Source organism: Cinclus cinclus, chromosome 1 (genome assembly GCF_963662255.1).
Source record: "Cinclus cinclus chromosome 1, bCinCin1.1, whole genome shotgun sequence".
NCBI lineage: Eukaryota > Metazoa > Chordata > Aves > Passeriformes > Cinclidae > Cinclus > Cinclus cinclus.
In genome coordinates, this window is record NC_085046.1 from 9,229,657 (window position 1) to 9,242,189 (window position 12,533).

At 36.9% G+C, this 12,533-nt stretch overlaps 1 protein-coding gene across 1 annotated transcript in view; it reads right to left on the reverse strand.

The window, feature by feature from the left end:
• ESYT2 (extended synaptotagmin 2) overlaps window positions 1–12,533 on the reverse strand; it is a 77,938-nt gene that overhangs the window by 5,466 nt on the left and 59,939 nt on the right. The window contains exons 14-19 of the mRNA XM_062493844.1: window positions 9,622–9,723; window positions 5,133–5,195; window positions 3,163–3,237; window positions 2,441–2,527; window positions 1,546–1,695; window positions 137–525 (exon numbers count right to left, since the gene is read on the reverse strand). Of these exons, the coding sequence (XP_062349828.1) occupies window positions 137–525; window positions 1,546–1,695; window positions 2,441–2,527; window positions 3,163–3,237; window positions 5,133–5,195; window positions 9,622–9,723 (866 nt within the window). The remainder of the gene's footprint in view (window positions 1–136; window positions 526–1,545; window positions 1,696–2,440; window positions 2,528–3,162; window positions 3,238–5,132; window positions 5,196–9,621; window positions 9,724–12,533) is intronic.

Here is a 12,533-nt window from a genome sequence, read left to right on the forward strand (position 1 = left end):
CCAGGAAGAAGCAGAAAATCATAATGACTGCACAGTGAAAAGTGTGACTGAGATGTGAACTGAGCACTCGTGCTTGGTGCCGTGCTCTTGTGAACCAGCTGAGATGTGCTGCAGGAGCAAGCAGTGAAGGCCGTACTTCTCGAGCTGCCGCAGCCTCTGGCGCAGCTCCTGCGTGGCGATGGGCAGGGAGATGTCCGAGGCGATGCTGGGCGTGGGCTCCTTCACCGACAGGTGGCTGGGGGAGCAGGAGAAGTTGGAGGCGTGAAGACTGGAGGAGCTGCGGCTGAGATCTGTCGGCCGCTGCGGGCTGGCACTGGGGGGCTGACTTCTATCAGCTGTATCAGTCTTTTTATCGCTGTCAGTCACTGGGGATGCTGGAACAGACTTGTTTGGATCAGATGTTGGCGAGACAGGAACCTGAGGCTTAAAAGATGATTTTCGTGCATCTTTGGAAAGAGATGGCCTTTTTACTTGGGCTGAGTGTTGATGATCTGGAGATCTTGCCTGCTTTTCAAGAGAAAGGACCTGGATACAGGAGAATACACATGTTACTATTTTGCAGTACAAGAAACAGGAATAAATTTGTTTCTACAAGAGTACTGGTTGGTCACAAGTTATAAATTTAAGACATCAAAGCAGAACTAAAAACATTCGGACTTACTAGTTCTACAATATGAAATGCTTTGCATGACAAAACACATCTCTACCTTCTTCATCGCAACTGCAGTAACTATAAAGCACTGTGAAATGCTCCATTCATTAAAAATTATTTCTCCTCATTATTCCCTTCCCATATTCTAAGCACTTCTGGTCTAAGTGCTATTCACTTTGCAGCTCTAGCCATCTGCCAAGATCTTCTTTAATTTTTTCTTCTATTCTTTTGAAATTTAATTTTACATCACAATTTTTCTCTCATTAATTGTCTTTTCTCTTTTGCACATTAATTTATTAATGACATGTAAGCAACAAAGTGCTTTAGAAAAAAAATAACAGAAGTTTGACAGCATTTACAAAGAGATATAGTACCTTATTAAACCAAATAATTCAGAAAGGGAAAAAAAGACAAACCAACTTTCAGGTATGCAAGTTTTGTTTTCAAAACTCCAATATGCTTGAAAGCTGGTTTGAATTTTTCCAGTACTATGCAGGTGCTTCCTTTCCTTATACACTTTATTTTTTAAAAACATCAGAACCTCAGCTCCATTTCTAGATAAAGGCTACTTCACTGATCTGTAGCCCACAGGGTTCAAAAGAGACCTGAAGGAATTCAGATTCCATACATGATTTCCAAACTTAAAGCCACAGGGAACCTTGGTTTTTATTAGTGCAGGTGACTACTGTTTTATTTTGAGAATTGCACAGTTTTCAAATGGATTGTATTTAAATTAGAGGTTATCTCTGTGTACTGACAGCTCTGCATGACCAAGGACACTTGGCAGGTGACATCAAAGGAAATGTACTGTCTTCTTCAAAAGCGGGCAGACCAGGAGATCACACCCTGAAAAAAGCTTTCAGATATTTACAATGGGAAAGGTTTTAGAGTACCCTGAGTGCAATCTTCATGTTTATAGTGCTGTTGGGACCAGAGTTGCTCAGGTGGAACCGCTGATGCAGAGTTAAATCTTCACTCTCTAGCAACTGGCTCAGAGGCAGCTTGAAGTTCCCCAAAGAGCACTGGTGCTGTTCATCCCTCACCTGAAGGAACACAGAAATTAAGTCACTTTGTATCATCTGCTTTGTAATAATTCAAAGAAGGAGATTACATTTTTATTTAAAAACAAAAAAATACAAACAATATTGAAAGTAGTTTGTTCTTAAACCAAGTTTCCCTGATTTTAAGATTACTTTACATTGAAGGAGGTAAAAAAAATATACTCAATGCCTCATTTCTCCAACCTTACCTTCTACAGCAAATGCAATACAGAAGTGTAACCACCACATCTACATCTACCAGACCCTTGATCAAAATAACTATGTGGTTTCCAAACTGTCCAAGTGAAAATGAATTCCCACAGCTATTAGAGGAAGAGAGACTAAAACAGTCCTCATTTACAGTTCAGTCTCTTAGAACTATGTCATGGACATGTCAACAGCATAAAGGGATACAGTATTTGGATAAAGTGAGTACTTTCCTTCGTATAAAAGGAAAGATTCCTAGTTCCAAACTGGTATGCCAAATTTACTTTTGGACTTTTTTTAAATTAGAAAAGACAACCGTTAACTATGTTATTCATGGGAGAGCCTGGTTATAGTGTTTCTTCCTTTCAGTAGTAAACAAAAATAAACATTTCACTGCCTGGTCTAAAAAAAATATTTTAAGTATAATTTTAATGGTGTTCACATTACATTCAGTCTCATTTCATAACAGCCTTTAATGAGTGAATGTTACTACTGCAGCATCTTAGAAAAGAAAGGTATCTAAAGAGAGTGAGACACATACCTCAACTTCAAGATCTTGTCTTTTGGGATTGTGTACAAAGAATGTAAAGTTTTCCTCCCACACTGGTTCATTGGTCTTGTATCTAATCTGAAGAAAAAAGGAAGTATACAAATTACAAAACAGTTTGTCTAATATAGGTGGCGTCAAGAGCTAAGCACATTTTTCATTTTGGTGTTTTATTTAGGGGGCAGAGAAGGGCAAGGCTTGGGAAGGATGTAGAAAACAGGTCTGATGAGGAACAGCTCAGGGAGCTGGGGCTGTTTAGTCTGGAGGAGGCTGGGGAAACCTTATTGCTCTCTGCAACTCCCTGACTGGAAGCCTGAAAGGAGGCTGTAGCCAGGTGGGGGTCAGCCTCTTCTCCCAGGCAAACTATGACAGAACAAGAGGACACAGTCTTAAACTGCACCAGGGCAAGTTTAGGCCAGACATTAGAAAAAAATTCTTCACAGAAATAGTGACTGGGCACTGAAGTGGGCTACCCGGGGAGGTGGAGTCACCACCCCGGGAAGTGTTTAACCAAAGACTGGATATGGCACTTGGTGCCATGGTTTAGTTGATAAGGTGGTTTTAGGTCATGTAATTCTTGGCTGCTTGTTGCCAGTTTCAGTTCTGGTGGCAACTTAGTGCTGTGGATATTGTCCATGGTTGGGTAGCCAAGTGCCAAGCTGGCAGAACTACTGAATATATGGAGACAGAGCCAAGTCTAAAGAGCATGAGCTTACCTTACTTTCCTGTGCCTTGTGTCCAACTGACAGCAAAACAAGTGGGTTGGGATTGCTGTTTATTTTCTTTCCTGACTGGTAAAGAAAAAGCAAAAACTTTGCTTTCAGAATAAAGCAAAACCTCTCCCCTCTGAAACTTAATGTTTGCATCTTAAAAATACAGATTATATGCATTCTACTACATGCTTCTCTATTATTCTCAGTATTTTATTCAGCTGGCTGGAATGGCAGACTGGCGAGTAGCTGGTGAACACAGCAACACGAAGGCATCCAACTACCTAAATACACTGAAGCAAAATGCTGCTAATAAGCAGGAGTTTTAAGACTTATTTCCATTTTCCTTAAATGAAACTGGTAAGATGCAAATTCTTATCTTTTAATGAGCATTACAATCCCCAAAGCTAATGAAGCATAGTTAAAACTGCAAAATGAATATTGCATGCAGATGGGAGATTTAAAGAAAACACAAACTCAGGAACTTTACATACAGAACTATTAAATTGGATGTTCAATAGTAACACTGATGTTCCTTACTTTTCAGTTTGGGGAGAAAGAATATGCACTATAATGTATGTGAGGGATATTTCTACAGTTTACCAAATACTCTTTATTAGAGACTCAATCATCTGCCATATCTGAGCCTTGCTCACCAGCTGTATAGCATTACATCAAACTGTAAAAACAAACATCAGTTTAGAAACAAATTATATATGCAAAGGAACATTCCAACTATATATATCTCTCATGAATTTCAATTTAATATAACGAAAATTCAATTCAGAAAGAAAATTTAGACATGAAAGTTAATCATCTCAAGCAGGTGTTAATGGAGTTTAAAAAGCCTAGAAAATGTAGGATACATGGTTATTTTGAGATCTACCCTGTAGGAAAATCAGGTATATCAACAGAAAGTTAGTTAAAATCTTCTTAATGCATGTAAGATCACAATTGCAACTAAGTGATTAAAATATTTTATATTTTTAAATTAAGAAAGTGCATCATTTAGATGTATTTTTCATCTGAACTTACATTTTGGACATCATACTTGCACTAAAAATTCTCAACTTTAATGTGACATACTGCTTAGAACCATACTTTCCTTTAGAACTAAAGCTGTTAAAGCACTCCTTTCTTGGATGAATGCTGCCTTTCTTTTTATATGATTTCCAATAAAAAATATTTAGCTCTCAAATAAAACCAAATACAAAGGTTTACAGAACAGAAAGAAAGCCATATTACACTGCAACTGATGATGTTTTAAAATGGTAGTTGACATTATCTTCATTTTTTCTTTGTCCACAAAATGGTGCCTGAAACTTTCTTCATAAAATGATGAAACTACAGGAGTTGACAAAAGGACCCTGTCACTAACTCTGATATGTAAATAGGGATAATTTTAATTCAAATTAAGCAGGTAGCAATGTTTCCTAATACCAGGCACTGACAGACCCATTGCTGACAGCCTATTAAAGTCTGGCCCTTGATCAAGTAACTCCAGCTGCGCTCGTGGCTTAGCCCTTTCCAAGTTTGCCTACCAAAAAGCTGGCCTAAATTTCTTTAGTAGTCATATAAAATATGTAAAACCTTCTCTAAAAACATCTAGCAGGAACAAGATTATTCCAAACCAATCATTCAGAGCTGAGTGATAAGGTATCACTCAGTGTGTAAAAGATGTCTTAGCTTTCATGTCAGCTTCATTCTTTAGTCACTACTACAAATTAGTCCTCAGCACTTTGCCCCAGCCTTCTCAAGCATCCTGTACTCCACCAATCCGATCTAGAGTTCAAATAACCACAGACCACAGTATTTTAACAACATCTTGACACTGGCTTCTTGAAATCAAATTCAAGTAAAACAGAATTACACTGAGTGTGTATCTGGCAATAGAAATCCCATCCAGTGTTGGAAGCAGAGTGTTGCAGGCATTCGTGCATTTCCAATTACTCTTGTGACAACTATATCAATGTTACCTTTAGGGCTTTCTGAACAGCAGCCTTCTTCAAGCCATCAGGGTTAAATTCTAATGGATTATTCTTTTAAGTCAGGAGAGAATGAACATAGGAAGGGTTAATAAGACATGCAATGAAGCAATTTCACTAGGTTAATAAATTATGACACAACAACATAGGACAAAGCAGGGGAAAAAAAAACAACCTAAAAAAATAAAACCAACATCTTTCAAACAAAACAATGAAGGACCACCACAACAACAAAAAGTCTGACAAAACTTTTTTTCCTCTTCTCCTCCAGACATTTTTATTCTGCTTTAGAACTAGTATACCAAATTTTAGTCTGCTTGTATTTCTCTGATAATTTTTTAAAAATCCTAATAAAGATAATTCACAAAATATTTTTATTTAATGCCTGATGCCCTATGAACTGCCTTCTGAATTAAACTGTTTAGAATTTGGTTGAGGATATTTTCACAACCCAGAAGCTTCTCTGATGACAAGCAACTATGCAAAGTAGTCCTTTTATGGGAGAAATTACAATATCTAATTGATAGGGACTTATATCATTGTAAAAGTCAAAGTTCTTTAAGCCTCTTCAGAAAACTGATGCAAACACTGCATGCTAACTAGAATGAAGGTCTGCTACCTTACTCAGTTGAATGAAGACATGCAAATATACTATATATAAATAATATAACATAAAAATAGAAATTTAAACTGTCTTAGCAAAACAAAACCTCTGACTGCTTTCCATTAAATATGGAAATTTTAGAGTTTTATTTTAAGGTTACTATATTGTTCTTTAAGAGACACAATAATGTCTAGGAAAATTTGCATTCAATTAATATGAAGTACTTTTAGGAAACAAGACTTGTAAATAAAACAGACTTCCAAGTTAGTGTACTAATGGCTGGCTTTTTCTTTAGGGACACATTTTTGTTTCAAGGGAGAATTCTGTTTTAGAAGTTGTAGACTGTGGCAATAAATTGCATAGTGGCCTTTTAAAATATTCTGGTTTATGAACAGGAATTTATATTAATGTTTTACAAAAAAAAAAAAATGTCTTTCTGAAATGAAAATCTAAGTGACTAAAATTTGAAAAGATTTAACCTTTATGCAGAAATATTATTTTGCAGTTTCTTTTGGGATGTCATAAATTCCAGTTGGCTAAAATATTCCAAAGATTCCTGGCATCCCGCTTGAAAATTTCTATTTCAGAATGAACATACAATAGCCAGCACAGAGTCACAGAATATTTTGAGTTGGAAGCAAGCCACAAGGAACATCCAAGTCCAACTGTTAAACTTGAGAGAACCAGAAATAAGGTTTGACTGCTTTTGTCGGGTATTTTTCTTGAACATTATCTTTCCTAAAATAAAATCAAGGCATTGTCCACAGTGATTCATCTGATACATTAGGAACTTAGTATTGTACTTGCAGAGCTTCAAAGATGGAGACTGCACACTATCCCTAGTTGAAACTAATTGAAACTAACTATCCCTCGTTGAAACTAATGCTTAGCTTTTTCATTAGGAAATTCTTAAATGCTCCACAGGTACATTCTTTACTGGAGTTCAAGCACTGGTCCCTGTTTTCTGACAAAGATAAAAGTGTCACTTCGTTTGCACCAGTTGTAGATTCCCCATCCCTGGAAATATTCAAGGCCAGGTTGAACAGGGCTTTTGAGTAACCTGATCTAGTGCAAGGTGTCCCTGCCCACGGCAAAGGACAAGGTTGGAAGGAGATGATCTTTAAGGTCCCTTCCAACCCAAACCTTTCTGTGGTTTCATGATTTATTTCCTAAGGCTGAACTCCCTCCCTCTGCTAGCCAGGGTTACCATCTCTCTCATCATCAGTGCCGTGCTCCAGACCTCAAATTGCTACAGCCAAGATCAGGGCCTTGGCAACAGCTGAGTAGAACAAAAGGATTAGGCCATACATGTCACGGGCTGCATTCCTCTTTTCTACACAGAGTACAGTGTTTTCCTTCGTAACCATATGACAGGACGACTACAAATCTTTCTGTAGAAAGAGCTCTTTTCAAATATCTTTCTTTTTATTTCCATCCCAGATTTATAAGGATGCAATGACTGTCCTCTACAGAGTAGTACCTGATTTTGTCAGGTGGCATCTACAACTCACCAACAAAATTTTGAATCTTAAACTGCCACTCAGCTTAGTGAAGTTTTCTTCCTTTTCATTTGCACCTGCATATTCAACACAAATCTTTCCCCTCCTATATTATTATTTCAAAGAATTTTATAAGTCAAAACCAAACCGATGTGATCGTACACAAGGGCAGGCAACCACTGACTCCTGGATATTGAACATATCTCAATTCCTCTGGAATCATAGCAAGGATAGGCCAAGAGGGACATCAGATGGGGCAAATATATTTAAGCCAGGCTTCAGGTTTCAAGGGAAGAAGCTGCACGTCCATGAAGATGGTGACTGAAAGGCCGGGAAGGAGACTCAGAGGAGAAAAGGGGGTGTCCAATATAAAAAGGGAAGGTCTTGCTTTGAGTGACAAAATAGTCTTGGTATAGTTCTGAGTGTCTCTACAGTTGTAGGAAAAGAGGACTAGAAATACACCGATAACGACACAGTGGAATTCTCTAACAGCCAGTGACATTTGCAGTAAATCCTAATAACAAATCCATTAATTATACAAGTGAAAATCTGTTTTGTTATTCAGCCAGCTTCCTGATTCCATATGCTTTAGCTATGACTCACTTATTTTGACTCACTAAGTGTTGCTTGAGGTATCTCTGAGTGCATCCTCACCAGATAACCACAGGACTGTCACTACCTGTAAGAGCTAATTTTAAATATGGATAATTTATATATTACACAGACACCAAAACTATTACAAACTATTGATTATCATAAAACTAGTGTTACTTTTGGAAATTAAACTAACACAACTAATACATATTAACTTCGGCTAAATCAGATTTAGATGGGTAAATGTCTTGGTGTCATGAACCTAAATTTGCAGCAGTCAATAAGCCATCTAGAAAGAATCAGAGAGCACTCAGGATTTTCCTCTCCCCATAGGAAGTGAGCTCCCTTTTTAAGGCTTCCTCAGTAACTCGTGTTACACCTTAGCTATAGACTGAGCTTGCAGGTGTGAATGTTTGTGTAACAGCCCATGTTTAAGGATGCCTGAGGAACAAGTGCAGTTCTAGGGCTGCTTGCAGCCAGATCAGTACCCAGGATACTGCAGTGCCAGGCAGTTCCCAATGCTGCAGAAGAGGATCCAGACCCAGCTGTCTTTGAACAGTTGCTGTTCCTCTCTGACTCACAATTCGATGCAGGGATTTGGAAAGTTTTGTCCAATTTCTAAATAAATGTTCTATATAGACAACCTGTCTTAACACAAAGATCCTAAGAGCCACAAAAACTATCAGGGCTACATCCTTAATCCGGCATTTTGATTTTTTTTTTTAAATAATTACTTTAAAGATGTATCTGGTATTTGTATAATTAAAAGAAACAGCAACTCCATAACAGTTTTAACACCAAAATGATGGAACCACAGGTTGTAAACTGTCTTTCTCTTTCTTTAACAAAATTATAAAATGGTTATAACTTTTTAGATACTTTAAAATTAACCTCTACAGAGAAACTAACAGAAAGGGTTTTGCTGGGCTTTGGAAAGGCATTTTAAAATCAAGGATTATGATGTAGCCAGACAGTAACAAATTTATCTGCACAATTGCCAAAGACAAACCCACCTCTCTCTGGCAAAAATATATTTATTCTGAACAGATTCTCAGTCTTTTTGAGGACACCAAGATTGTACTTCTAGATTTAAGTGTAAGATACTCAGAGGCTCATCAGTTTTTAATAATTTTATAGCATTAAATTCAAGCAAAAAATATTACTTGGTAGTTCACCCTAGCCTGGATTGTCCCAACTACAGACTAATTTGAAAAAAAGAAAAGGAGCTTGGGAATTTGCAAAACAAGGAGCATCATGGAGTGACATAGAATTTACAAGGGAATTTATATAGTTTGGGAAGCACAAAGAACTGCACCCATTTTTAAAGCAACTTGAACCAGTGTGGAGAGGCTTCATGTTCTTACAGACATTAAGTGTGTCACCTTTTAAAGAAACTATGGGGATGTTGGTTGCAATGTTTATTATTTTAATTTCTTTGCAATAAAAGCCAACAATTAACCAGCACACAGTGTGCTAGTACAGTAAGCATTTTATTTCTCAATGAATCAGCAATTTAAGTTTAATGTAAAGAACTTTTATAACAGACTTATCTTGGGTTTTTATCATAAAAGGTAAATTACTTACCCAATGATATGCTGATCAATGAAATTTAAGTAGCCTTTAAGATGCAATAAAAATAGCACAAAAAACAATGCACACTTGTTGAAACCATGCAGGAAAACAAATGGCATGCTCTCATTCCACTAGAGTGAGTGGCTTTAGTAGCACTAATCCACACTCTGGCAGAGAAAAGGTACAATACAAACAATACCAGAGAACTCACAAATAGTGCTCTATAGAGTGAGGTAGTGTTTTCACAAAAGACTAGTCCCGATGCTCTCCTCTCTTTTAAGTATCCACACCCAAAGTTTCCCTCGTAGATACTCTTAGGAAGATGGAAATGGAAGGAGAAAGCAGAGTGATGGGATTGTGGCAGAATGAATGCATAAGCAGCTTTACTACACAGAAAAGTTAAGGAAAATAGTCAAAGGATTCCAGAGTAAACAGCAGGCAACAAAAAGTAAATATTTGTCATTACAAATAGTTTCATCCATTAAATGATTTTCTGTAGCACATCAAGGTGGAGTGCTTTTTGAATTTTATTTTATTTATTAATTATTTGAATATATTAACCCGCTTTCCAGGCTCACTCTTGGCAGTTCAGATTTATATGGCAGGTCTACCTAATGTTTACTAAGTCAGAAATCAGCCTCCCACACCATATCTATTTCTCTTCCCCATAAATCATTCCGGTATGCCAGAGACTCACAACTATGATGCACCTGTGCAACAGAAAGGCCTGTGCTGGGGTAACTCAGCACTGTAACTCAAACAAAACAAGGCTGAAGGCACGATCTAAAACGTACCAGTGATAAGCATTCACTTAAGGCAATTTTAAAGGTAATAAAAAGTAATTATTCATGTAGAAAACATCTCACTGTAACTTTTAAACTTTTGCACAAAAGTCTTCAAACCATTAATAAGGGTCAGTGTAATTTTAACCCTTCATTCTCTTTGAATTCTCTCTTCTCCATAAATACAAGCAATCCAAGAGATTAATCTGCTATTGCTCTACACAGCCCCTACCACTGAACTTGAGCAAAACAAGAGAAACCAGCAAATTTCATGTTTAGTCTTGTAAATGTTGCTCCATATTAGAATCCTATGGCCATAAAAAAGCTCTAGTTGTTTACAATTAGCTGCAGTTCATGTAGAAGCTCCATGACATTGTCTTTCTAGAATATACAGGAACCTTTTCAGTTCTCCTGCGTAAAAAAGTCTTCCCACGGTATTTCCTCCCTGTTTGACAAAACTGTGAAGCCTTTTGGTCCTTGGTTTTTGGAAAATTTTATTTAACACAGTATCATATAATTCTATTGTAGAAAACTTGTACACAGAATTTGCAATTGTTGCATGTTCCTTTCAATTATATTCTTTACAACACTGGAAAGAAAATGACTTGAAGTTAGTTAAATATTGAGTCATTTGTTGCAACTGCTTTTCTGGGCTGGTGGAAGAAGAAAAAAAGTAAGAGAATTAAACAGGTCCCACACTATGACCATCATTCTCCACCCACCCAGGCAATTCTTGTACTGTAGACAGAATATCAGGTGCAGCAATAGAAAATTCAGGACAGTGTTCCCAAATTACCTAACTGGTCAGCTTTGTGCAAACAACTCCCCCTTTCTGTGCCCTAAAGTGTAGAGATCTATGGATTAAATGTGTTGAAATTAAAATACTGTCTGCAAAAATAGGGAGAACTCAAGACTTACAACCGAATCTTTCCAAAGGAGGGAGACAATAGTAGAAAATGTTTGTTTAAAGCAAAAAATTTAATTTATGACAAAGCCTCAGATTATTTGCTGGAAAATGTAACATAGAGAATCAGAGCTGTATGGAAAAGACTGGAACTGGTGTATGAGAGAACTTTACACCATTTATTTTAAATTTCAGTGTATTTTACCAAACATATTAAATTTGTAGCTGTTTCAGTAAAATCCATTAGTTGAACAAGAAGATAAATAAATTGGTTCAATTGAATTTAGTACACAAAACAGATGGCAGACAGTCTGTCTGTTGCAGTACTCTTAGGATGCTAAACACACCATAATTCTATTCTGTTCCTGCTTACTCTGTACTGTAGTAATTCCATTTTTTTTTTCTGCTAAGTTACAGATTTTGCCTGAATTCAATATACAGTGAGGTTAAAGAGGTAACGTAAGGTAACATCTATTCCAAATGAGTAATTTTAGGTTTTTAAAATAGCCTGGAAATACTGATGCCAAATTCTGCTCTATACACCCTGGAACAGACATGAAATCACTAGTCGGTCATGTAAATTATTTGAGCTACTAAGGTTTCATTTGTTGCCACTCTGATTTAACTTAATTTTAACTTAAATTTCAGCAGACAAATCTGCAAAATACATGCAAAAAAATCCAGAGCTTGAAAACTATTCTCTGATTAATATTTTAGTCATCACTTCCAGAACCTCTCATCTAATAGCAATGCTGAAAACCAGCAAAACTCAGTTAAGCTTTGCATATCTCTTTATGGTAGGGTTAAATTTGTTACTGTTGTCAATTACAGCCAGGAACAGTACTTTATTAACCTGAAATAAACTCCAAAACAAGTTATTTCACAGTGCCATAGGATAAATTCACAGAGTGAGAGAACATGATCTTTATGTTTTGCACAAGCAAATAAACCACCCTGCAAAAAACAATCTGATAGAAATCTCATACAGGTATTCTGGCACTGTAACATCAACTGCACAGTATTAATTTCATGATGAGGACTTCAATAACTTCAAATCTCCAGCAATCCTAAGCCAAAGCAAGCAAGTTTACCTGAACACATGGAAGTGGATTTTTCCCCCTGTTAGTTCCTTGAAATTCCTCATGCTAATCCCATAGGACTTATGGAAAACATCATGTAATAAAAACATGCAGCCTTTCAAGTCCAGGAAAGGAGCATTCTTTAAAAAAACCATACTGATTAAAGAGTAATGTTTTATTAAATATATAGCTATAATACCATGCTACTAAAAAAGTGGACCTTACATTACACATCTTGAAAGGAGAGGAATTACTGAGGAGATGGCACAATGTGTGTTAGCAAAGCAGTGTGTCACACTACCAAGCAAGACATGCTGGGAGTACCCAAGGGACTCTGTGACAAAAGGGTATCCATGAG